We start from the raw sequence: 26,208 nt of genomic DNA, 5'->3' as shown, positions 1-26,208 counted from the left end.
GGCAGCTCCGCTCTGTCCCTTACACTGCATGATGTGGTGGCAGCTCCGCTCTGTCCCTTACACTGTATGATGTGGTGGCAGCTCCGCTCTGTCCCTTACACTGCATGATGTGGTGGCAGCTCTGCTCTGTCCCTTACACTGCATGATGTGGTGGCAGCTCAGCACTGTCCCTTACACTGTATGATGTGGTGGCAGCTCCGCTCTGTCCCTTACACTGTATGATGTGGTGGCAGCTCCGCTCTGTCCCTTACACTGTATGATGTTGTGGCAGCTCCGCTCTGTCCCTTACACAGCATGATGTGGTGGCAGCTCCGCTCTGTCCCTTACACTGTATGATGTGGTGGCAGCTCCGCTCTGTCCCTTACACTGTATGATGTGGTGGCAGCTCTGCTCTGTCCCTTACACTGCATGATGTGGTGGCAGCTCCGCTCTGTCCCTTACACTGCATGATGTGGTGGCAGCTCTGCTCTGTCCCTTACACTGTATGATGTGGTGGCAGCTCCGCTCTGTCCCTTACACTGCATGATGCGGTGGCAGCTCTGCTCTGTCCCTTACACTGTATGATGTGGTGGCAGCTCTGCTCTGTCCCTTACACTGTATGATGTGGTGGCAGCTCCGCTCTGTCCCTTACACTGCATGATGTGGTGGCAGCTCCGCTCTGTCCCTTACACTGCATGATGTGGTGGCAGCTCTGCTCTGTCCCTTACACTGCATGATGTGGTGGCAGCTCCGCTCTGTCCCTTACACTGTATGATGTGGTGGCAGCTCTGCTCTGTCGCTTACACTGCATGATGTGGTGGCAGCTCCGCTCTGTCCCTTACACTGCATGATGTGGTGGCAGCTCTGCTCTGTCCCTTACACTGCATGATGTGGTGGCAGCTCCGCTCTGTCCCTTACACTGCATGGTGTGGTGGCAGCTCCGCTCTGTCCCTTACACTGCATGGTGTGGTGGCAGCTCCGCTCTGTCCCTTACACTGTATGATGTGGTGGCAGCTCCGCTCTGTTCCATACACTGCATGATGTGGTGGCAGCTCTGCTCTGTCCCTTACACTGCATGATGTGGTGGCAGCTCTGCTCTGTCCCTTACACTACATGATGTGGTGGCAGCTCCGCTCTGTCCCTTACACTGCATGATGTGGTGGCAGCTCCGCTCTGTCCCTTACACTGCATGATGTGGTGGCAGCTCCGCTCTGTCCCTTACACTGCATGATGTGGTGGCCGCTCCGCTCTGTCTCTTACACTGTATGATGTGGTGGCCGCTCCGCTCTGTCCCTTACACTGTATGATGTGGTGGCAGCTCTGCTCTGTCCCATACACTGCATGATGTGGTGGCAGCTCTGCTCTGTCCCTTACACTGTATGATGTGGTGGCAGCTCCGCTCTGTCCCTTACACTGCATGATGTGGTGGCAGCTCTGCTCTGTCCCTTACACTGCATGGTGTGGTGGCAGCTCTGCTCTGTCCCTTACACTGCATGATGTGGTGGCAGCTCCGCTCTGTCCCTTACACTGCATGATGTGGTGGCAGCTCTGCTCTGTCCCTTACACTGTATGATGTGGTGGCAGCTCCGCTCTGTCCCTTACACTGCATGATGCGGTGGCAGCTCTGCTCTGTCCCTTACACTGTATGATGTGGTGGCAGCTCTGCTCTGTCCCTTACACTGTATGATGTGGTGGCAGCTCTGCTCTGTCCCTTACACTGCATGATGTGGTGGCAGCTCTGCTCTGTCCCTTACACTGTATGATGTTGTGGCAGCTCCGCTCTGTCCCTTACACTGCATGATGTGGTGGCAGCTCTGCTCTGTCCCTTACACTGTATGATGTGGTGGCCGCTCCGCTCTGTCCCTTACACTGCATGATGTGGTGGCCGCTCCGCTCTGTCCCTTACACTGCATGATGTGGTGGCAGCTCTGCTCTGTCCCTTACACTGTATGATGTGGTGGCAGCTCCGCTCTGTCCCTTACACTGCATGATGTGGTGGCCGCTCCGCTCTGTCCCTTACACTGCATGATGTGGTGGCAGCTCCGCTTTGTCCCTTACACTGTATGATGTGGTGGCAGCTCCGCTCTGTCCCTTACACTGCATGATGTGGTGGCAGCTCCGCTCTGTCCCTTACACTGCATGATGTGGTGGCCGCTCCGCTCTGTCCCTTACATTAGGTGGTGGGATGGTTCGGCACCAGGTGGTGGGATGGTTCGGCACTAGGTGGTGGGTTACACCTACACTGCTGGAGGGGTTGGTTAGGCACTAGGTGGTGGGATGGTTCGGCACTAGGTGGTGGGATGGTTCGGCACTAGGTGGTGGGTTACATCTACACTGCTGGAGGGGCTGGTTCGGCACTAGGTGGTGGGATGGTTAGGCACTAGGTGGTGGGATGGTTCGGCACTAGGTGGTGGGATGGTTCAGCACTAGGTGGTGGGTTAGAGCTACACTGCTGGAGGGGATGGTTCGGCACTAGGTGGTGGGTTAGAGCTACACTGCTGGAGGGGATGGTTCCGCACTAGGTGGTGGGTTAGAGCTACACTGCTGGAGGGGTTGGTTAGGCACTAGGTGGTGGGATGGTTAGGCACTAGGTGGTGGGATGGTTAGGCACTAGAGATGGGTACCATTTGCACCCCCTTGGGGACCTATTTATCATAGTATATTTGTGGGATATCCTATAAATGCTAAGGTTCCGCAGATGAATGGAAGGAGACTCTCTGCCCTCCTCCATTTTGGAACACAAAGTAGCTCCCTCCTGTAAATCATATTGGTGCTTCTTAAATACAAATTTACCAAGCTCTGGAATAAGAAATGGGGATGGCCATTGTAGGCTACAGTCTCTACCCATAACATTTACCGGGAGAGAGATCAACAGTCACTGGACTGCACATGCCAAACAGCATCTCTCAATGGAGAAATTGAAGGCCAGATGTATTCAGCTTAAAAAGTCCTAAAGTGGAGAGTGATAAACAATCAGCCAATCAGCTTCCACCTGTCATTTTTCAAACCCAGCCTGTAACATAAAAGTTAGGAGCTGATTGGCTGGTTGTTTATCACTCTCCATTTTATCACCTTTTTTTTTTTGAAGCTTGATACATCCGGCCCTAAGTGATCACTTCACTTGTAACGCACTGCAGGGACGGGCACCTATTTGAGACCCTGCCGCCCTCTATCTTGTTTCATTCAGATGAAACTTACATTTATTATTACTGTGATAATTAACTATAATAAATTATAATCATCAGGTCTAAAATCAAATAGTTAATAAATAGCACCAAAGTGTCTAAGCTTGTGCCTGACTGGCATTACGGATGGTGCATATAAATCAGCAGTGACAGCCTCATTAACCACAAGTTAATTAACAAAAGTGACCTTAATGAGGATCAAAGCATCAGTTGTTTTATTTCACTCCTGTATGAGAAGGAAGATGGCACTGCTGTATTATACAGGGGTTCTAGGTGTATGAGAAGGAAGATGGCACTGCTGTATTATACAGGGGTTCTAGGTGTGTGAGAAGGAAGATGGCACTGCTGTATTATACAGGGGTTCTAGGTGTGTGAGAAGGAAGATGGCACTGCTGTATTATACAGGGGTTCTAGGTGTGTGAGAAGGAAGATGGCACTGCTGTATTATACAGGGGTTCTAGGTGTATGAGAAGGAAGATGGCACTGCTGTATTATACAGGGGTTCTAGGTGTATGAGAAGGAAGATGGCACTGCTGTATTATACAGGGGTTCTAGGTGTGTGAGAAGGAAGATGATACTGCTGTATTATACAGGGGTTCTAGGTGTATGAGAAGGAAGATGGCACTGCTGTATTATACAGGGGTTCTAGATGTGTGAGAAGGAAGATGGCACTGCTGTATTATACAGGGGTTCTAGGTGTGTGAGAAAGAAGATGGCACTGCTGTATTATGGAGGGGTTCTAGGTGTGTGAGAAGGAAGATGGCACTGCTGTATTATGGAGGGGTTTTAGGTGTGTGAGAAGGAAGATGGCACTGCTGCATTATATTGGGGTTCTAGGTGTATGAGAAGGAAGAGGACAATGCTGTATTATACAGGGGTTCTAAATGTATGAGAAGAAAGTGGACAAGGCTGTATTATAGAGGGGTTCTAGGTGTATGAGAAGGAAGAGGACAAGGTTATATTATAGAACGATTCTAGGTGTGTGAGAAGGAAGATGGCACTGCTGTATTATTGAGGGGTTCTAGGTGTGTGAGAAGGAAGTTGGCACTGCTGTATTATATTGGGGTTCTAGGTGTATGAGAAGGAAGAGGACAATGCTGTATTATAATGGGGTTCTAAATGTATGAGAAGAAAGTGGACAAGGCTCTATTATAGAAGGGTTCTAGGTGTGTGAAAGGGAAGATGGCACTGCTTTATTATATTGGGGTTCTAGGTGTATGAAAAGGAAGATTATACTGTCATATTATAGAGGGTTCTAGGTGTATGAGAAGGAAGATTACACCATTGTATTATGGCTGGTTTTAGGTAAATTGAACCCAACAGGAAATGGCTTCCTCTGCTTTTGAGTGACCTAGTTGGGTGTAAGTGCCATATGACACAGCCCTGACGTTTATGCTGCTGGTATGGAGCAGGGCACATCCTCAGATGGCAATGACTCACAGCATTTTATATGGCCAGCTCCGCACTGCGCTATTGCAAGAGAATAATGTCATCTGCACGCAAAGCCAACCTGGGAGATGTTACGTGCATTTGGGGAGAAAAACAAGGAGCTACAGAGTAATAGGAGAAGTGCTTTGTACACTATCCCCGTGTGTTCCTTTCTCTGCACTGTACACATCAGCTGATGTGCAGACCACAGTAAGGCAAACAGAAGTCACTTACAGAAATCGGAGAAGATAATCCTGGCGTTACAGCTGCAGGCGCTGTACGCAGAAATTCACATAGCAAAATCGCCGGCAGGTAAATATCACAGGCACACAGTCACAACAGACATGAGTAGCTGATGCCAGCACTATAGTATCCTGGGAATATGGACGCTGACGGGGGTTTCTCCTACTACTCACTTGCTCTTCCTCAAAGCCGGTTAGATCCCACCTGTAGTTCAGCCTCATCTGCCGTCTCTTCCAGTGCTCCATGAAGGTGGCAGCTGGAAGAAAAAGCGGATTGTTAATATCGGGTTCAAAGAGAGTCATGGAGAAAAATAAACATCTTGGGTGAGATTTAATAGGATGAGAGATTCAGAAAGTGAGAGATTTGGGAAGAAATCTCCAGGTTTTTTAAAGCAGCAATCATTTACACTGCAAGACCAGTTTGATTTTGCAGTGTAAATGATTGCCGCTTTAAAAAAACTGGAGATTTCTTCCCAAATCTCTCACTTTCTGATTCTCTCATCCTATTAAATCTCACCCCTTGTGTTCCACGTTTGTCGCTCGCTTAGGAACTGCTTTATGTTAATTGAAATGAGTCATGCGGTCTATGGGGCTTGTGATTAGTTGCAAAAGGATACTTCTGGAATTTGGTGACATTGGATAGGAATATGGCGGGACTGGATACCGTGTGGCGTTATCTGGTGTAGTGTTTTCGTTTGGACTATGAAAGATCGGGAAACAAGGGGGAGAAGCGTCAAAGTTTGGAAAGAGTGAAATCAAGTACCAACTTGATAGCTCCCAACTGCCATTTTTACTGTGTTATTTTTATTTTTACCTCTCTCCAAGAATTGCTACATCTCCCACTGTGATTTATGGTGGAAACCAGACCAGGCTGGTTCCTAAAGCAGTGTCAGATCTGCCATCTAAGGAATACTATCAGCCCAACAGATAGATGATGGTTAGATGGTTATCCCAGGCTGGAGCTGATTGGGCAATGGAGAATGCCAGAGTAACAATGATCGGTGCTAGGTTCAACATGGATAGTGGTGGTGAGCACATGGCTAGGGATTGGGTTACATTGATTTATGGCAGGGATAGGGAACCTTTGGCCCTCTGGCTATTGTTCAACTACACGTCCCAGCATGCCTTGCAACAGTTTTAGCATGGCCAAATAGCAAAACTGTAGCATGGCATGCTGGGATGTGTAGTTCAACCACAGCCGGCGGGCCAAAGGATCCCCATTCCTGCACTATGGCACAGTGCCTAGGACAACATACAGTCCACAGGGGTAGGGGTCATGGGGTCGACTGTATGAAGGTCAACATACATTAAGTTCAGCCACTAAAGGTCGACAGAGTTTTAGGTTGACACACGAAATAGGTCGACCGGGACAGAAGGTCGACAGTGAAAAGGTTGACCTGAGTTTTTCATTCCTTTCTTCCCTAATTTCGCCGCAAGTCGACCTTAACACTGTATCAGTGTACCGCCGTGCCCACCATGCTTTGGGCACAGTGCCTTGCGCACTATTATATTTTCCCTCCATGCCCTAGTGGATGGTAGAGTAGGAAATACCGCCTGTCGACACAAGTCGGCTCAAAAGGCGTAAAAAACTCATGTCGACCGTTTGACTGTCGACCTAGTGTTTGGGTTGACCTTCCGACCCTGTTGACCATGTCGATCTATTTTGTGTGTATGTCGACCTTCATAAAGACCGTATCACATACACAGACACCTAGAGAATGGCTAAAACCCATATGCAACACGTTTCATCATCAGATCCCCCGGGTGCGTTTCATATCACGAAGAAGCACAAGAGATACCTCAGTGGCACGCACGGGGCCATCAGATGCCCAGTTATTAGTCCTCGCTTTGTCCATCTCCCGGCCTGTGCAATGTCCTGCAGCAGGTGCCAACCCAAACACGTCCAGTGAGCCGCACGTTACCCTCGCAGGGAGTTCCGCTGCAGGAACACTTATGACAATCTACTGCTACCCAACAATTGGCTGCTCACGTTCCGTTTCAATCGCTCGCTGAATGCACTGGCTGCCGACCAAACCCCCAGCATGAAACCTGAGAGCAGATTATGGAAGACTCTTAGAATTAGCGGCGGTGTAATTGTACTTGGCGGGGAGATGGCACGCGGCTGCAGAGGCTGGACGCAGGACACAGGCCTTTCACTGGGATCACTCACAAGTACGCGGGAGGCGAAGTTAGTTTAGAATGTACAAACTTCCCAGCTCCATTCCTCACTGGTGACAGCGCAGTGTACACACAGAGCGGGTGTTATCAGACTTTGTGGCTCTGTACAAAAAGCCGGACAACTTGTAAATGTAACAAAGCCAACTAGAATGAATGTGTTCTAGAAAAAGTCTCGCCGACGGCTGATTGGTGGTGGAACAGGACACTAGCTGTTGTCTCCGGCACGTCTGGGTTCTCGCGTGTTACTGTTGGGGGTAGATGTATTAATCCTGGTGAAGTGATAAAGTGAAAGACGGTAACCCAGCACACAATCAGTAAGGAGCTGATTGGTTGCACTTTATCACCTTCCACTTTATCACTTCACCAGGGGGATTAGTCAATGTCATGTTTACAGGGCTGCCATCAGAAATTGTGGGGCCCGGGACTGACAAAATCCAGGGCCCCACCCCCCTTCCCCTACCAACCCCCGCTGTGTATTAAAATGATACCTGCGGCAGAGGCTTCTCAGGTCCTCCCAAGTCCTTCGGCATCTGGCAGCCCACACTGTAAGCTACGCGATGACATCACACCACGCGCAGGCATTCCTGCTGCCCGATGCACTGCCTGTGTATGTCCCTGGGCAGCAGGAGGATCCAGCCGGGCCTGGGGACTGTCTATGTGCGGCGGGCTGCGGAGGACCTGCAGCCCGCCACTGTGTAGTGGGGGAGGACGGCTGTAGGGGATGGGGGTGCTGACGGGCTGCTGCCCGGGACCTACCCTCCGTCAGAGCGGCCGGGCCTGGGACAGTTGTACCCATAGCACCCCCCTGTTGGCGGCCCTGCATGGTTGTGTGTGTGCACGTCAGACGGTCACATGTGTGTTTTATGCTGGGACTCTGCAAGTGACAATTTATATCAGCAATCAATTTTATTATATATAGTAGATGTGAGTTAAATGGACTGTTCAGCTGTATTCATTGGGATGTTTGTCTGTAATGAGCGCTATTATGATGCCAATATACAAAAAACATTACATATAATAATATATTATACACACAGAGTTCTGCCATAGTCATGCTCTAGAGTCTAGCAGTTCTCAAAGGAAACGTTGCTCACTGTAGCTGGGAACAGCTCCCCCACATATGGCAAACACAGTAATTGTTATAGAGGCTATTCCGTGGAGAAGGAATAATCTCCTGGGACGCTCACACAGCTAAATGCTAACAGATGTGCCATTTTCATCCTCGATTCATGCATATAAAAATAAAACCATAGAAAGAAAAAAAAAAAGAATAAAGCCTGGATTGTGAAAATAAGGAGAGTAAATAAAGATCCTTGAGGGACGCGCGGAGAGGTTTGGTGGCAGGAGATGGACATTTCGGAACATGAGAAACGTACATAGATCGGAAGTCGCCCGTGCAGCTGGGACACTTTCTCAGATAAAAACAAAATGTATCTCCGACTACTTATTTAACAAATGGCTGCGCTCCAAAGTTACGTAACCCCCGGAAACAATCATTGTTGCGCATCCGTAAGAATCATGTTCTCTCATGCAGCACAATACAAACACTTCATCACTTTGACCCCCCCTTAAATAATAAAACGTGGGGGATTTTGTAAGGGGGCAAGGATTGAAACATGGCCTAAACCAACCCATCTAATTGGACAGTTTACATCACGTATGTAAAGTAGCTGTCTAGGACACATGGAGACTTCAGCCAATCCGTTCACTAAGAACCATTATGATGAACGAGGCACTGCCTAGATGTGGACTGTTTAATGAGAAGAGGTAGATGCGTGGGCTCATGAAAGAGGTGTTATGTTACATCATAGTAGTTAGGGGCCAGCTGAGAGAAGGGGCACGTGTCCACGCATGGACCATTCAGAAGAGGACTCTGCTCAGTTACTTTCAGACCAGTTGGGGCTTTGAAGAGTGTGGTGACAGTGTAGGGAGGGGGAACCAAGTCTGATCTGACCTCCAAGCAAGTACTTAGGTGCAGATTTATTAAGCTTGGTGAAGCGATAAAGTTGTTGGTGATAACGCAGCAGCCATTCAGCTCCTACCTGTAATTTTTCAAGCTCAGTCTCCATTGGGAGCTTATTGGCTGCTGCGTTATCACCTTCCACTTTATCACTTCACCAGGCTTAATAGATATCTGCTCCATATTGCGCTACAGGCAGCCTTACCACTGCCCCAGTGACATCACTGGCCGCTATTGAATTAGACACAAATTTATCGGATCACCGGAAGTATGAAAAGGGCGCTAATAAATGAATGACGCCCCGTGTGCTGGAATAGTATGGTATCACAATTCGGTTTCGTTCAGACAAAGCAATGAGGGATTTCCTTACCCCACAGAGCCATAAAGACAGAGAAGAAGACTGTGGCTGGGTTGTCAAAGAGATGGCTGGCACGGGCAGTGGCACAGGCAGAGCTGATCTTCCAGTAGGCACACGTCTTGTCACATAGGGGGCACATGGTAATATTGTTCCGCTGGTCACACATTTCCATGCTGGGAAAATAAAGGAACATTGTTTATACAGAAGGATTAGGGGCCTCAGCCGCGTTCAGACTATTTACATTCATAAACAAACGGAACGGTGCTATAAATATAGATTACTATATAAAGCAGTGACGAGAAGCAGGCGGCACCTCCGAACTGTCACTTTCAGCCCCCCCCCCCAGCTTCTAGTACTCTGATGTCATATTTGTTTGTTATAGATCTTGCGGACAGGTAAGGACCATTGAGTCGAGCCAATTTAGGTCGACACAAGCATTAGGGCAGGCATGCCCAAACTACGTCCCTCCAGCTGTTGTGAAACTACACATCCCAGCATGCCTTGACACAGTTTTAGCATTACCTAATAGCAAACCTGTGACAAGGCATGCTGGGAGTTGTAGTTGCACAACAGCTGGAGGGCCGCAGGTTGGAAACGCCTGCTTTAGTATATTTTATCATCCTGACACTCATTGATACAGACTAAAAGAATACGTAGAAATGTTCCGGCTCTTTGTTCTACATAGTTGACCTTTAAGCTCATTCATACCCTATGTGATTTTCTAAACGATGCCTACAAGTTTAAAGGCCCCGACAACAAACGGTCCTGGCGCTCCAGACAATTAAGGAAAACCCTTTATTAGAGGATCAGGTTAGATAACAAGGGAAGGAGTACGGTTCTGTAGCCCTGGCTGTAAAACTGATCTTTATAAAAGGACATTGTTGTACAGGATGTTTATTCTCAGATAGTCAGTATTAACATATCCCCAGTTGCTTGGTTATACAGGGCGCACAGTGCGACTTTAATTACTCTTGGCGCCTGTGTCAGATTCAGGACTCACAATCGTGTATCACATTCTCCCGTGCGCTGAGATGCATCATGTTCTATTATAGCCTCTATCATACAAACATTTAAAAAAATATTTTTCTTACACTGCTATAAATTCTCCGCCTATGAGAGCCAGAAACAGGAGGGGCACTGAGCCTTTACCGCCAGGACTTTAATTAGGTTTATGAATCAGTACTTCAATCCGCAAGCTCAATGTTCCATTAGCTGAACTACCTTTAATGACTTCACGGTTTACAAATCAAGGAAGCGGTTGTTACAGATAAATGAAGGGGGATTTGGGCGCAGGTAGAAAAATATTAAAATGTTATTAGTATTCTGTGGTAGAGGATTGTGACAGCCTACCCCGAATGGCAGTTAGCTTCACTTTTCTTCTAAATAGGGATGGCCATCGACCATCGATGATTTGAAATAATTGATGGTTTATGGCCGATGTTGAATAACTTTGCCATCGATGTAGGAGAACCAGATAGTTTCCCTACATTGATGACAAAGGAGAGTTTTTTTGTTTTTTTCAAGGTAACGGGACACGAAGCATAGCTGCGTCCCCCGACAACCAGAAGCCCTGCCCCCAAGTTCTGATAGGCCCACAGGCCATTCAGTCAAAAATAATGGATGACCATCGCTAGCTAAAACTATCAATGGTTATAGAATTGTTTAATAGTAATTGCCGAATAACCATCGATGGAAACTTCACCGCTGGCCAACCCTACTTCTAAACACTCATTTCTACATTGATCAGTGAAATGAGTCATCTCTAGAGAGGCGTAACTGGGCGACAATGGAGTCCTCTGCCGCTGGGCTCCTGGTCCCAAGGGGGCACCTCTCCCCCCCTATAAGTTTGAATCCGTTAATCGAAAGCCCTCACACCCTGTATTAGAACTCATGACCTTTGTTACTGGAGATGATCTTGCTTCGGGCAACTGGGACGAACTTACGCCACCGTCTAGAGGTAATTCTTCCAAAAACTTAGAGCGTACCTTGGGATGTCGTAATCTACAGTGGCACATCCGTAAAGGAATACAATGATCCCGACGAGGGAAGCCGGGATAAGCATCTGAGTGTACACTCCCAGCCAGGCGAAGTATAAGGCAATCTTCTCACCAAAATATTTCCTGAGAAAAGGAACAAATCATTAAAAATCTGCTTCTTCCAACACATCATCGCAGTAGCCCGGCCCCTTCACCACCTTCCCCCGGCACTGCCTGCAGGGCACTTACCGGACAAGGTCGATGGGCTGATACTTGTAGAACACACCGTAGCTGGCCCACTCATCACACAAGAGCTGAAATGTAATAATAATAATAACTTTATATAGCGCTCTTTCTCGAATAGGACTTAAGGCGCTTAACAGATAGATTAAATGTAATACAGTACAGGAACAATGAAGTACATAAAAGTGTTTATAAATGATAGTTAAGGGAAGTACAGAAATGCTTGAGTAAACAGGAAAGTCTTGAGTCTGTTTTTGAAGGATTCTAGAGTGGGGGCCTCTCAGACTGTGCAGGGAAGTGAGTTCCATAGAGTCTGAGCCGAATGGCTAAAAGCTCGTTGTAAGGGACTAGAAATATTTACATATTACATATTTGAACCACGCTCTACAGAAGTTGACGCAACAAACAATACTCATGTTTATTTACACAATCAAAACCCAACTCAACAAAACCATTACGGAGAGTCTGGAACCCCCAGTGTGGAACTCTGGTTCCCAGGAAAGACGGAGCTGCAAGAGCCACCTACACAAGTGTTTTGCAATAAATGTGTTAATTTATCCAGTGTCACAAGGTTACTTGCTAACGTATAAAAATAGATCCGGGCAAAAGCCATCCGCCTTAATCGCCATCTTACGTGCTATTCGCCACAACTAGTGCATACCTGAAGACCGTCCCGTCCTCTCAGCCCCTGTAGCTATCATGATTGCTAGCTCAACGCACAGCAAGTTACACTGGCCCGTAACCTTCCCGGTTCTACTGAAAACGAAATAAATGTATTTCTCCTATTGCCTGGCTGCTGTTAAGCTGCGGAACGTTAGATCGTCTGGGATTAAAGCGCTGTGGATTTTGGCCGGTGTGTAACAATGAGCCACATCTGCAAAGAAACCTCCTGTTGGTTTACTGACAGTATCCGCCAGAGAACACCCCTTTAATAGCACACAGAGATCAATGTTTAATTTTCCCATCAATCTGAGAACACCCACGCTGCACTCATGGTAATGTTCAGGACCAGGAACGGGAGAACTAGCAGCAAGATGCGTTTCCATTTCTGTGCGGTTGGACAGAGATTGTAAAGTGTCACTTGCCGGCGGTAACCCTGTGCGGGTCACAGAACGGTTATGAGGTCATAGATTTCAGTGATGGAGAACTTGTGGCACCCCAGCTGTTGCTGAACTATACTTCCCAGCATGCCCTGCAACAGTTTTGCTATTTGGACATGCTAAAACGGTTGCAGGGCATGCTGGGATGCGAAGTTCAGCAACAACTGGAGGGCAAAATGTTCCCCATTCCTGAGCTAGACCGAGTAGAGATGGGAGTATTATATGAACACGGGCAACACTTTCCCTCAATGTCTAAGGTGGCACCGTCTATTAATATGGATCTATGAATGCTGGGATGTGTAGTTCAACAACAGCTGGATAGCCAAACTTCTTTATCACTGTCCTAGAAGATCCATATTAATAGACGTTGCTACCTTAGACATTGAGGGACCGTGTCGCCCGTATTCATATAATACTCTAATTTCTTCTAGTTCAAGCTCAGGAATGGGGAACCTTTGGCCCTCCAGTTGTTGTTGAACTACACATCCCAGCATGCCCTGCAACAGTTTTATCATGACCAAATAGCAAAACTGTAGCAGGGCATGCTGGGGTGTGTAGTTCAACAGCAGCTGGAGGGCCAAAGGGTCCCCCATCCCCGCTCTAGCTGGAGAAACATTGGTTGGTAAAAAAGCAGCAATAAAAAAAAGAAAGAATTTTAAGAACAGAAGGCTTCCCCTCCGACAGTGCTGCCCGGGCATGTGCCTAGTTTGCCCCTACAGCCCCGGGACCATCTCTGCTCCGTTTCCTACACCTCACAGATGAGAACGCATTCATATTGCCGCTGATGACATCTTTGCTTCTGGGTTTTAAAAAAAATGTCAACCTAACAATTTCAGCGTAAGATGGAAAGAATTAGGATTTTGGCTTTGCCAAAACAAGTGCGGTACCTGCAGGTATAACTGGAAGTAAATGGATGGATGCCCACAATTTATTTGGCTTTCCAATTTGAGCACGGACACAGTTGTTAAGCAAATGCGGGGGTGCTAGATTTTCCCATTCCCCCACTTATAGGGTAACCTATGCAATGCTGTCAGGACTACAGACTCAAAGCACTAAACAGGGGTACTCACCTTCCGATCATTGGGCTCTTCATCATTGTCGTAGTCTCCCTGTAAACAGGAAACATATTACTCAGGTAAGAACACTGCGTTACAGGTCATGAGTGGGGAGCGGGGCTAAATAAAGCAAATTCAAGTCTATTTTCCCAGCGCCATCCATTCAGCTCTGGGAGTCCGCCGCTACCCTCCTCCTTATCATGCCCGCTTCACTAGCCTTTTCATGGATGCCACATGTAGAAGAGAAGGCAAGTAAGCGCTTGTAGTGCAGCATTGTGTTTGTTATTTTCTCAGTTTGCTCCCAATTGAAAATCAGCAGCAGAAACTTAAAATAGAAAATGACCCCATAGTGGTCTCCCAAATACTCACATCATGCAGAGGATATGCAGCACTGTACACACCATTAGCAAGTAGACTGGTTATACCTGTATAATAAATAAAAACATTGTTTATACTGTGTATTATTTATAGGACGCCACAAGTGTTCCATAGCGTCTAACAAAGTTCATAAACGTGCAAGAAAAAACCCCACAATGACTTACAATACACGTACATGGTTATAAACATGGCTGCATCGTAACACTCCAATACATAGCAGGAGGGCAGAAACCAATGGTTAGGTGCCGCTGTAGGGAGTATGAAGTAGATGACTGTATAAATAAAGGACGGAGAAGAACACACAGGAAGAAGGGTCTGCTCATGAGAGAGAGGGGTGACACAGATGGGGTAGACAATGAGCATTGAACAGAGGGGATAAAGAGGACAAGGATAAGAGATGACTGGCTTTGATGAAGCGGGTCTTCACAGCCAGTTTTGTATGGAGGCAGAGAGTTAAAGGGAGAGAATTCCAGAGGTAGGGAACCTAATGTGCAAAATCTTGGAGATGGGAGGAAGTAATCAGTTGGCAGAAGAGGTGGCCTGTATTTGTGGAGTGAAAATGGTGGGAAGATCAGAAATGGGGAAGGACTCTACGCGAGTGAGAGAATCTTGAATTGTGTTCTGAAGTGGAAGGGCAGCTTTAGAGTGTACGGCTTGTGGGAGAGGGTAAGCAGATGTAGTACGAGAGGAAAAGGAGTCTGACAGCAGCATTGAAGCCAATTACACAGGGAGAACGAGGGGCCCAAAGTACATGGCACAAGGAGCGCTATGGTAAAAGGATTGTCTGTAACTCTCTAGTACAGACCAGATGTAAATTCCAATGTGCAGGTTCTGGAATATTTCTTCTGTAGGGATCCCTAGGACGGCATGCTGTGATCCTCCATGAAAAGGACGAGTCTGGTTTATTATTAAAGCTAATGATAGTGCAGGCAGCTGTCATTACGTCCGGCAGTCACATCCTCACTCTCACAACGTGTTATTCACAGTCAGCTGTATAATTATCCTATGTTTAGCTGCATTTTTTCTCTTCTAGCGGGAGAACTGTGGCGAACGCGGGTCAGCTCGCTCCACAACACAGGAACTATTCCTCATTCGGACAGGCCTGTGCGTCGGAGGGCCGGCAGACTCACGGAGGACCCCATTTATAGGAATGAGAATCTGCTGCGTTGTGCGGAGGGAAGGTCTGAGCTCCTGGCTACATGTTTAATTGTTTCCAAATATTAACTCCCGAACGCTGTATTATAGGTGGGTGGGGTTTTAGATTTTCTTTATGTTCTGTTTGCTTTTACTAATTGGTTTCTAGTCCGAAAAGTCAATATCAGCATGAAATCTGCAACGGCGAGCGACAGCCTAATAAATCCCGGACGCAACATTCTACAGAGTGAGATCATTGGTTCTAGGATAAATGGTCAATTATGTTTAGGTCGACAATCAATTATGAGTAGGTCGACACCTAAGAATGGCTGAAATGACCGACTGTCACTGTCCACCTAGGGTAATGCAAGCAAAAGGTCGACATGAATATGGTCAACACAGGAAAAGGTCGACTCAAGTTTTTCACTGCTTTCGGTGTCGACATGGACAACTGTGTAAGTGTACCACATCCCCTCGGCACACTATTGTATTCCCCCTCCACATCCACTGGGATGGTAACGTATGAACAAGTCGGTAAAAAAATCATGAAATTTTTTTGACCTTTTCCTGTTACGACCATGTTTATGTCGACGTTTTGCTTGTGTCAACCTTCTGTCAATGTCTAGTGTATGTTGACCATTCTTAGGATTCAACCTACTCGATCCGACTCCTTATAAAGAATTGGTAACCATCGATGGTTATACCATTGACCCATTTTGATGCGCTGGCTTGAGCTTATGTCTTCCGATGTTGACCTCTACTGTGCAACTTACACATGGGAAGTCCGGCACGGCGGGGCAGCCGGCTCCCTCTTCTAGTTCTAGGTCAGTGTTGCCTCTACAACATATTACTGTTCTACTGTTGCAATTACTGAGGGGCAGATGTATTAAGCCTGGTGAAGTGATAAAGTTTCCAGAGATAGCGCAGCTGCCAGTTTGCCCCCAACTGCCATTTGCCATGCCCTGTCTGGGACTTGACAGTTAGGAGCCGAGTGGCTGCTGCGTTATCACCGGCCACTTTATCACTTATCCAAGCTTCAATATACCGCTGAAACGGACGGTGTGCAGCATATTCTGCATAGGGTGTATACGGTGGGGTGATTCATACACACTGGTCATGTTTGCAGCCTGAATCCTCCGCTGTAAATAGCATGAATGGAGCACAGTGAGTTTTCAGAACATGATTCCAGGAGAGGGCGTGGGAAGTGGATCAGACAATCCGTTCTTAGAAAGCCAACAAGGTGGGAAAGCCGAGTGCCTGCAGGGATACAGGAGATCAGTGTATGTCTGGCGGTGACTAATCAGGGGCGCAGTGCTTCCACAATGCACGGATTAGATGCCGGGAGAAGGTGTGCTGGGTGAGGAAACACCTCCTCAGGACATCAATAGCAGGTGACTGAGCTCTTCCATAAACCAGGCATTGCAGAACGCGCAATGACGCATCGTATGTGCGTGGGTGGGGGGAGGGTCCTCACCTCCTGTGCAGGTATCACACACACACACACACACACACACACCCCACTGTGTGAGCAGGTCTAAAAAAATAAAAACCACTCAACGATATCGTTCAGTGACATCACGGGGAACCCCTGAAGAACAAGCAGCACTTGATGATATTGTCAGATTTGACCGTATGCTCAGACGGCAGGGGTTATCCTTTGGGAGCGCACATCGTTAACACTATAATGGGTACACATTGATAATATCGTTATCGTGCATAGTCTGCCTTTATCACATAGTGTGCAGCTTCTGCACCTTGGAATAACAGTGCCGGGGAAATATACAGTATCCAGAGCTTTGTGTGTGAGCGCATGTAACCTCCGATCTATATCCCAGTGGAAGAATAAGATGGTCCAGCACGAGCGGCTGCATGCACTAGCAGCCAGTATATACTCTGCATGCAACAGGAATACACGCATTGCAGCGCGGCATGGTTTGTCCAGGTGGGAAGTTACTTGCTTTATCTGGTTTTGCTCCGCACTCACAAAAGAATCAGCCCCACAATTACCGGAGTGTACGCACTCCCCTACACCCTAGGATAAATGAACCCCATCTCTCTTGCACCGGATGCGGTCAGGATACGGACAGCGGAATCCCGACAGTAGGTATTGGGGTTAGGATTAGTCTCTATTGGGAGGGTTAGGCTGTGATGATGGAGGCGATTGGGCTGCGGGGTAGAGGGGAATGCAGGTGGCTAGGCGGTTAGCCCCCTGTAGAAGGGGTGGGTTAGGATTGGGGATAGGGGTTTCCTTCAGATACTAACCAAGATCATTCAGGTTCCGTTGTCAGCAACCTGACCGTCTGTATTGTGACTGCAACAGTTTCGGACCCAAACCCCCCTCCAACGTACCCCGGACCCCTGCAGTATTCTTTCCTTATATCCAGAATACAATCTCACAGAATGCATTTCTTTAAAGCAAATCAGCACCGAAAAGGACACTTGTCTGCAAGTATTTTAGATGGAAACTTAGTGATATAGATTCTGCAGGCCCTATAATGCCAGCCCAGCAGTCACATTTTAGATTTACCCCCCTCCCTGGCCCATCTGCAATACCTCAGAGGGTGAGATCTAGTACATGACCTGTTCGGACAGAATAGAACATGGACCGGTGCTCACCCATACTGTACTTGGCTTTTGTACACGTAGTCCGTTTCAGGATTTCATACACCTGGGAGAACAAGAAGGGCGTCAGTGTGTTGCCCGTACCGGCTATACAAGACACAGAGCTTATTGTGAGGTCCAGCTAAACAGAAGTTCTGCTCTAGAGCAGTGGTTCCCAACCCTGGTCCTCAAGTACCGCCACCAGTGCACGTTGTGCAGGTCTGCACACAGAATCACAAGTGCTATAATTAGCTCCACTTGTGGATCTTTTCAAATGTTCCTGAATAATGAGTGCACCTGCCGGGTGACCTGGAAAACGTGCACTGTTGGGGGTACTTGAGGACCAGGGTTGGGAACCACTGCTTTAGAGTAACTTTTTCATTTTTACGACACCACAAAAATAATGCAAAAGAAACCAACGTTTCTATTAGACCTTATTGACCAGCCACCTATAATGTGCAATTTCCATAGTTACGGTCCCCCAAGATGGGGACATCGCTGCAGATACACGCCCCAGGTGACATCAGTGCCACACTATATATACAGTATGTGTGATTATAAGTGCTAAAATCTAATTGGAGTGTAATTAACACCTGCTCAGCGAGGGATAGCTGCTGTGTTTAACACTTACAATGGAACTCCTTGTTTTGCTGTCAAAGAACCCGTCTTTGTCGGACATGTCGAACCTGAGGAGGGTACAAAACAGTAGCCAGGTTAATGACGGCTGGGAGTGGCAGATGGTTCTGTAATATACACACCTGCTGTATTACTCTATTCCTAGAGGACTAATTTGTAAGTACGGAAGCCAATCCCGGGGCATTTTTTTCAATCCCGGAATTCGGGATTGAAAAATGCTCAATCCTGGGATTCCCGTGATCCCAGGATTGGCTTTCCAAATAAAAATAAAAAAAACGCCCTGGCTGTCCCGCATTTACTTACATTTGCAGGTGCAGCTGGGTTGCCGGGTTGGTTGCCGGGCAGTCAGATTCATACTGCCGGGAGCCAGGAGTTGGGTTGCTGGGTGGGGGGACGGGTGGTTTATGCTGCTGGCTGGCTGGGTGGGCTGGCACGCTGGCCAGTCGGGCGGTCGGCTTCATACTGCCGGGCGTGACCTCTGCCTGCCTGCGCAGCGTGACCTCTGATCTCGTCACGCTACACAGTGCTGCTCTGCCAGGTACCGGGAGAAGCCGGGCAACGGCTGAGCGGGTGCTCAGACGCTGCCCGGCATTAGACTGCGCAGTCTAATCCCGAAATAGGAAACTCAAATCCTGGGATCCCGCCGATCCCGATCCCGGGATTGGCCACCCTAATTGTAAGGTACTTGCCTAGGACATGCAAAAAAGCCCACTAACAAAACGATTGGGGGCTATGAGATCGTTATAGAAGTAATTTTGGCACTTTTTTAGCATCCTTTGCTACACTACAGTGCGCCTGGCGCAAGCGGGATGCTTAGAGAGTAGCGTAGTGGATTTATCATTACAACTTATGTGAAAACCACTATGAGGGGCAGATGTATTAAGCCTGGTGAAGTGATAAAGTGGGTGGTGATGAATGCAGCAGCCAATCAGCTCCTATCTGTTGTTTTTCAAATCCAGCCTTTAACTTGACAGTAGCCAAGGAATCGCTTGCAAGGCTGCATGTCATACCACAGCATAGTGTATGGGCCCCTTAAGAAAGGACACATCTGTGTTATGTTTGCTGGTCACCAGGTTAGAATGTTACACCGTATATACACACATATATATATATATATATATATATATATATATATATATATATATATATATATATATATATATATATATATATATATATATATATATATATATATATATATATATATATATATATACTTATGTAGTATCTGGGCGCCCGATTTAGAAATCGGGTCGGATCGGGCACATCGCATCGCATGCGACCAAATCGGATGCGATGCGATGGGACCCGATTTTTCCATAGGATTCAATGTTAAAATGGTCTGAGTCCATTTTAACATGGAATTCAATGGGAAAAAGGGGTCCTGTTCCTTGCCCCACTATCCAAGTGGGCATGGAGTTGGATATAAACCTGTGGCGAGCGTAGCAAGCCACCAAGCCCGAAGCGTGGCGTTAAGTTAAGGCATACAATCAAAAAATCGGGCGCCCAGATACTACATATATATATATATGTGTGTGTGATATGTGCACATTGCACAGAATGTGAAACTGATAAAAAAAATTCTAAATTCTTAGAAATATTTAAAAAACAGGAATATATAGGATAGTGTGACTTATCTAAAGGAGGAGTCAGCAGGCAGTACCCAACGCATTTCGTCGATGTGACTTCATCAAGGTGTCCCTTGATGAAGTCACATCGACGAAACGCATTTTTTTTTGTCTTCATTTTTTTTTTTTTTTTATCCATTTCATGTATTGAAAGTACCTATTTCCTGTGCTGTGCAATGTGCACATATTTATATTAATAAATATAGAATCTTTTACTATCACTGTGCAGGTTTTTTTTAGTCGCTGAACCCTTATCCTTTGTTTTCTATTTCTCTAAAAACGCCACTCACCACGGCGGCAATATTTAAGGGACAGCTGACGCCGGCCTAGATAATTATATACACACACACACTCAATTTGCATAGCCACACCCACATCAAAATAACCTCCTCCCCCAAGCCATGTGCACACCACAGGATTTCTTCTTATACACCTTCTGTTCTCTATGCAACTCAGCGATTCCAATGACAGAAATGCAGAGAAGAGAGGTTGGGGGTCCTAAACTGAAGGTGAATTAACTCTAAATTCTACAAAAATAGCAAAAATGCTCTGTAGGTAAGTGTGAAGCCAATCTTCGTGCGTTTGGAGCATATTCACCATTTTAATAACAATTTACTATCCCCAAACGTTGAAACGTTGCATTGAATGAATATGGCAGCGCCCCGGGATTGGGAGCCAGCGATACAGCCGCAGCAATGGCATGCTCTATCTATACTTACAGGTGCTGTTTCTCCCTGGAGAACGGGTAGGAGAGATGCTTGACTGTCTGTGGTCTGTGACTGGCCACCTTGGGCTGAATTGGCTCAGTGATTTTCTGGAGGACAGAGTTGAGTTTGTACATCAGACCTTGCGTCTGGTTTATGTGATACACCTGGAATACAGACAGCACCTTGTTATTAAACCTTGTGTGGAAAACTCAAAGACCAGGTGCATTTATTGGGCAGTTAATTGTCCCACACAAAAACAACCCCTTCTTGCTGAAATGTCACAAGGATGAACCAGGACTGTCCCATCACCATTGGGACAATTAGGAGATCTGTACATTGGTTCCCATCTTAACAAAATACAGATGTATATTAAATTGTACTGTCCAAGGCCTGAGGTGGCAGAAATGTGCAAAGTGGGCACCCAAAAGGGACTTTTAGCATTGTGGGCAGTATTTTAGTGGAGTTAAACCCTTTTTCGCTGGGAGCTCGATTGGTGCAACAATTGAATTGCTGTGATGGGCACAGAAAAATAAACTGAAATTGCCCCCATCGAGTCCAGATTTAACTTTGTCCCCTTGGACAATTTTTACACTGGTCCAGGAATCCACCACACGTTGGGATAGATGTACAGTTATTCCTTTTACACTGCCATAAACATCCCAGGTTATTGCACATGTATGCACAGCAATATGGGATATTGTACTCAGGTCGAGCAACCTGGCATTTCCACCCAGATATCGAGCAAGATTGGACACAGATTCAACCGGGCTCACAATGCAGTAATAATGGGTAACCTGGGGCATACTTTTGAAAACTAGTTTCAGGGAAATTATGGTTGGTAGTAAAATTGTGCACAGTGCCCCATTGAGGGGGCCTGTCATGCTCCTCAAAAAAAGGGCGTGTCTAGTTCCATATATGGAGAGATTGTGAACGTGGCACCTAGAAGCGTGGGTGTGCACTGCTACATCTGAGAGGAATCTTTTATAATGACATATCCAAATGTAGATGAGCCCCAAAGCAGTTAGTAAGAGACTTGGTAAAGTGCTGGGAAATGGCGCTGATGATTCAATGTAAATGTATCTATCTCTCATTCCTTTTTTCCCAAAAAATGTAACAGTGTAATGTGGACTAGGTGACATGAGGGAGAATGCTAGACTAATGAGGGAGAGAGGGAGATTGCTGCTATGTCAGGGAGTCGCCTCTAGAATGCAGGAGGGGAGGTAACTATGATGTAACAGTGTAATGTGGACTAGGTGACATGAGGGATATTGCTAGACTAATGAGGGAGAGAGGGAGATTGCTGCTATGTCAGGGAGTCTCCTGCAGAATGCAGGAGGGGAGGTAACTATGATGTAACAGTGTAATGTGGGCTAGGTGACATGAGGGAGATTGCTAGACTAATGAGGGAGAGAGGGAGATTGCTGCTATGTCAGGGAGTGTCCTGCAGAATGCAGGAGGGGAGGTAACTATGATGTAACAGTGTAATGTGGGCTAGGCGACATGAGGGAGATTGCTAGACTAATGAGGGAGAGAGGGAGATTGCTGTTATTTCAGGGAGTCTCTTGCAGAATGCAGGAGGGGAGGTAACTATGATGTAACAGTGTAATGTGGGCTAGGCGACATGAGGGAGATTGCTAGACTAATGAGGGAGAGAGGGAGATTGCTGCTATATCAGGTAGTCTCCTGCAGAATGCAGGAGGGGAGGTAACTATGATGTAACAGTGTAATGTGGGCTAGGCGACATGAGGGAGATTGCTAGACTAATGAGGGAGAGAGGGAGATTGCTGTTATATCAGGGAGTCTCCTGCAGAATGCAGGAGGGGAGGTAACTATGATGTAACAGTGTAATGTGGGCTAGGTGACATGAGGGAGAATGCTAGACTAATGAGGGAGAGAGGGAGATTGCTGCTATGTCAGGGAGTCTCCTGCAGAATGCAGGAGGGGAGGTAACTATGATGTAACAGTGTAATGTGGACTAGGTGACATGAGGGAGATTACTAGACTAATGAGGGAGAGAGGGAGATTGCTGCTATATCAGGTAGTCTTGGCATCATGCCGTTTAGGGACGCCAGTGTAAAAGGGGTCTCAAGCTGGGTTGGACTCCAGGTGCGATCCTCTGTGGTGTAAAAGGGGTATTAATGATATAGATGCCCCTTTAATACCTGGAAAAATGGCATAAAACGGTAAGACAAGGAGCAGAGTACCGGCACTGCGATTCTGCTGGAGTGTATGGGGCAGGCTTACCAAATTTCAGGGCCCAGAGGTCAGGAATATGGGTCAATACGAGAAATGGCTGCCTGTACTGTGTGTTACTAAGGGGCACACTAGCATATTAATTAGAGAAACATTCATTATTCTTAGAGGACTTGTCCGTCTGCTACAAATCATCATTTCATAGAAGCCGCAGAGTCCATGCATCAGTCACTATATATAAATGTGTCCAGGGTTATTTACAGGGCGCAGTCCCAGCCGCTCATACCTTCTTGGTGGGCATCTTGAGTTTCATAAACTCAGCTTCTCTGCACAGGACATTCCAGGGAGCGTGGATCTTAACGAACCCCACACCGTGCATTTTAGTCTGTGGCAGGAGAAAAAGAAAATTACAGTGAAAAATCCAAAAATGGAAAGTTGTGTTACAGTTCCTTATATGTACGACAGTGAGCTGTGTACTGTAATATTGCTTCGTTGTGTACTTGTAGGTAACGCCCATGAGATGCCCAGATGAGGGCGAGATGTCCCTGACTCTTGGGAGAGAAAGGGATTATTCTAGCAGGGCATGTGCCCACGGCCATCCAGCACGAACCAGACAGCGACAACTACACCAAATCGGAGACTGCTGAAGTGACTGAAGCGGGGGGATAAAATAGGATGGTTGCTATGGAAACATCTCCACTTAAGGGAATATACCCCTAAAGGTGCCCATATACTATGCGATGTATCGCATGCTAGCCTCGAATGCGATACCCCTTCAACTGACCCGGCAGCTCCATCGCATGCGATATATCGTATGCGGTCATTTTGCATACGCTTTATCCCGTGATCCCGTTCGCCGCCCCAAGTACAAACCTGCCAATAGAATCACATTCTGTGCTAATATACCACCCAGATCGTGTTGCGATTATCATAATCAGGCCTTATAGCGAGTCAGTGACTGAGGTGCATATTCTCTATAACGCACCAGGGACGGTGTGTGAAATATATAAATAACTTATACCAGGTCACATTTCCCACCAGCAGGACCTAAACATTGTAATAGCAGATGTGTGACCCCAAGCATGTTCTGATGTCACATAACACTTATACTTCTATATAATAAATAAAGACACGGAGACTTGAATTTGGCAGAACAGTTGTTAGCTGAATTTTATTTAGAAAGAATTTTTATGCTAATTTTTGTTTTTAATTTGTTTGTTTATTTTAATTTATTTTTATTTTATTTTTTGTATTTTTAATGGTGGCCCAGAAAAGAGCGGCTTTTAACTAAGCTCCACCCAACACCCCTGCATAATCGGTCTAACATAGAAAGCGGTATCCACTCAACCCACAGCACTGGCTGCCCACTCCTCCGAGTGGGTTCGCCATCCCCGGTCGGGTAATCTAGCGAAGGCCTAAGCCAAATGAGAGGCGAGCGCACCGCAACATGACCCAATACGCAATAACATAACTTGATAAACCTCTTGAATCAATAACTTGCCGCTCTTTCCCGCCTAACAGCTAACGCAATTAAACTACGAACCCAAACCCTCTAGAGAATAAATTTAGGGGAGGGAGGGCGGGGAAAATTTTCTGGAAGAAGAGGAAGACTCCTCCTACTCCCAGAGTGATGATTAGAGCCAACAACCCAAATTCAAGGCAGCCATAGGCTCTCCATGTCACATGACCTCTAAGGTCACACCCAGCTATCATGTTTAATCTCCTCCATGACTATGCAGCCATTACGTTTTTCGTATCCCTAAACACTGACGCATCTGTAACCAACACCAGCATAACTGTATAGTGATCAGAGGGGTTTTATACAATAACCGGATCAACGGCCCTAAATCCAAGAAGCACTGGGAAGATGATAGATTATGGCAACATGCTGGAATAAATCCCCAATTATGTTACAGGGAAGATCCTTTCCCTGCGGGTTCTTCTACAAATCAAGGCTCAATTATCGCTACTAAATAATGAAGATCAAACGTCAAACACAATATAAGTTGGCAGCATTGCGGCTCGTACAGCGGAACGGTCACAATAGAATCACAACGACAATCACATGGAATACTCAGGGCTGGAATATGGGAATGTGCGCAATTTACACACATTACGGTCCTATGGAGATCTAAACAAGATAGATAGATAGATAGATAGATAGATAGATAGATAGATAGATAGATGAAAAGAAAACAAAGAAGAAGACTCACACGAGGAAGCAATATTAGCAAGGAAAGCATTAATTTATCACCAAGATCAGCATTTACAGCATATGGGATACGGTCGTATTGTTGACAGCACTTAGGTCGACACTGTTGGGTCGACAGGTGGCAATGTTGACAGGGTTCTAGGTCCACATGGGTGATGGTCAACAGGTGTCTAGGTCGACATGGGACAAGGTCGACAATGGGACAAGGTCGACACATGCGTTAGGTCGACAGGTCATTAGGTCGACAGGTCATTAGGTCGACATGGTTTTTTTTTACTGTTTTTTGAGCCGACAGGCAGTATTTCATGCCCTACCATCCACTAGGGTGTGGTGGGAGAATAAAATAGTGCAGAGAGGCACCGTGCCGCAGCGGTTCACTTCCAACTGTGTCCATGTCGACTGTGTTGACATTCGGGTAAAAAACCCGCATGTGTCGACCAAAACCCATGTCGACCTTGTCCCATGTCGACCTAGAACCCTGTCGACCTTGCCACCTCTCGGCCCAACGGTGTCAACCTAATTGTGGTCGATAAAACGATCCACACCCCAGCATATCACCAGGAATATGGGTCATACAGTCGACAGTAATTATTTCAACAGGCAAAAGGTCTACATATGACAAAGGTTGACATGAGTTTATGTTTTTCTGGTATCTATGACGTCATAAGATGGCATGGACACCGTATAAGTGACCACTGCACGCGCCATGCTTCTGGTAGACAATTATAATCTCACTCTATGCCCACTTGGAAAGCGAAGTAAGAAAAAACTCTTTTTTTTTTAAAATAAAAATGTGAAAAACTCACGTTGGCCTTTTCCATGTCGATCATTTTCATGTGTTGATCTTTAAACTTGCCGACCAATAATGGTCGACCTATTGACCTTCAGCCTATTTACGGTCAACATATAGAAGGCAGCTTGGATGGTCACTGGGAACAATACACTGTGGACAGTAATACAACCACCTCCGATGTATGTATAGTTACACACAATGGTTTTGCTGCAGCTCAGCTCC

General features: G+C 46.6%; 1 protein-coding gene across 7 annotated transcripts in view; it reads right to left on the bottom strand.

Annotated features, from left to right (window-relative positions):
- The window catches only part of ANO1 (anoctamin 1), a 143,470-nt gene that overhangs the window by 14,556 nt on the left and 102,706 nt on the right, over positions 1 to 26,208 (bottom strand). For all 7 annotated transcript variants that reach the window (XM_083164552.1, XM_083164554.1, XM_083164556.1 and 4 more), the window contains 10 exons: positions 23,268 to 23,366; positions 20,801 to 20,952; positions 18,449 to 18,503; positions 17,833 to 17,884; positions 14,074 to 14,129; positions 13,720 to 13,758; positions 11,556 to 11,620; positions 11,316 to 11,450; positions 9,343 to 9,503; positions 5,009 to 5,091 (listed from right to left, as the gene is read on the bottom strand). In XM_083164552.1, coding sequence (XP_083020678.1) covers positions 5,009 to 5,091; positions 9,343 to 9,503; positions 11,316 to 11,450; positions 11,556 to 11,620; positions 13,720 to 13,758; positions 14,074 to 14,129; positions 17,833 to 17,884; positions 18,449 to 18,503; positions 20,801 to 20,952; positions 23,268 to 23,366 — 897 coding nt within the window. The remainder of the gene's footprint in view (positions 1 to 5,008; positions 5,092 to 9,342; positions 9,504 to 11,315; positions 11,451 to 11,555; positions 11,621 to 13,719; positions 13,759 to 14,073; positions 14,130 to 17,832; positions 17,885 to 18,448; positions 18,504 to 20,800; positions 20,953 to 23,267; positions 23,367 to 26,208) is intronic.

The sequence above is a fragment of the Crinia signifera genome, chromosome 11, assembly GCF_055691185.1.
Source record: "Crinia signifera chromosome 11, ASM5569118v1, whole genome shotgun sequence".
NCBI classification, from domain to species: domain Eukaryota; kingdom Metazoa; phylum Chordata; class Amphibia; order Anura; family Myobatrachidae; genus Crinia; species Crinia signifera.
The sequence above is the reverse complement of the archived record's forward strand: the minus strand, read 5'-3'. Positions and strand labels throughout refer to the sequence as shown.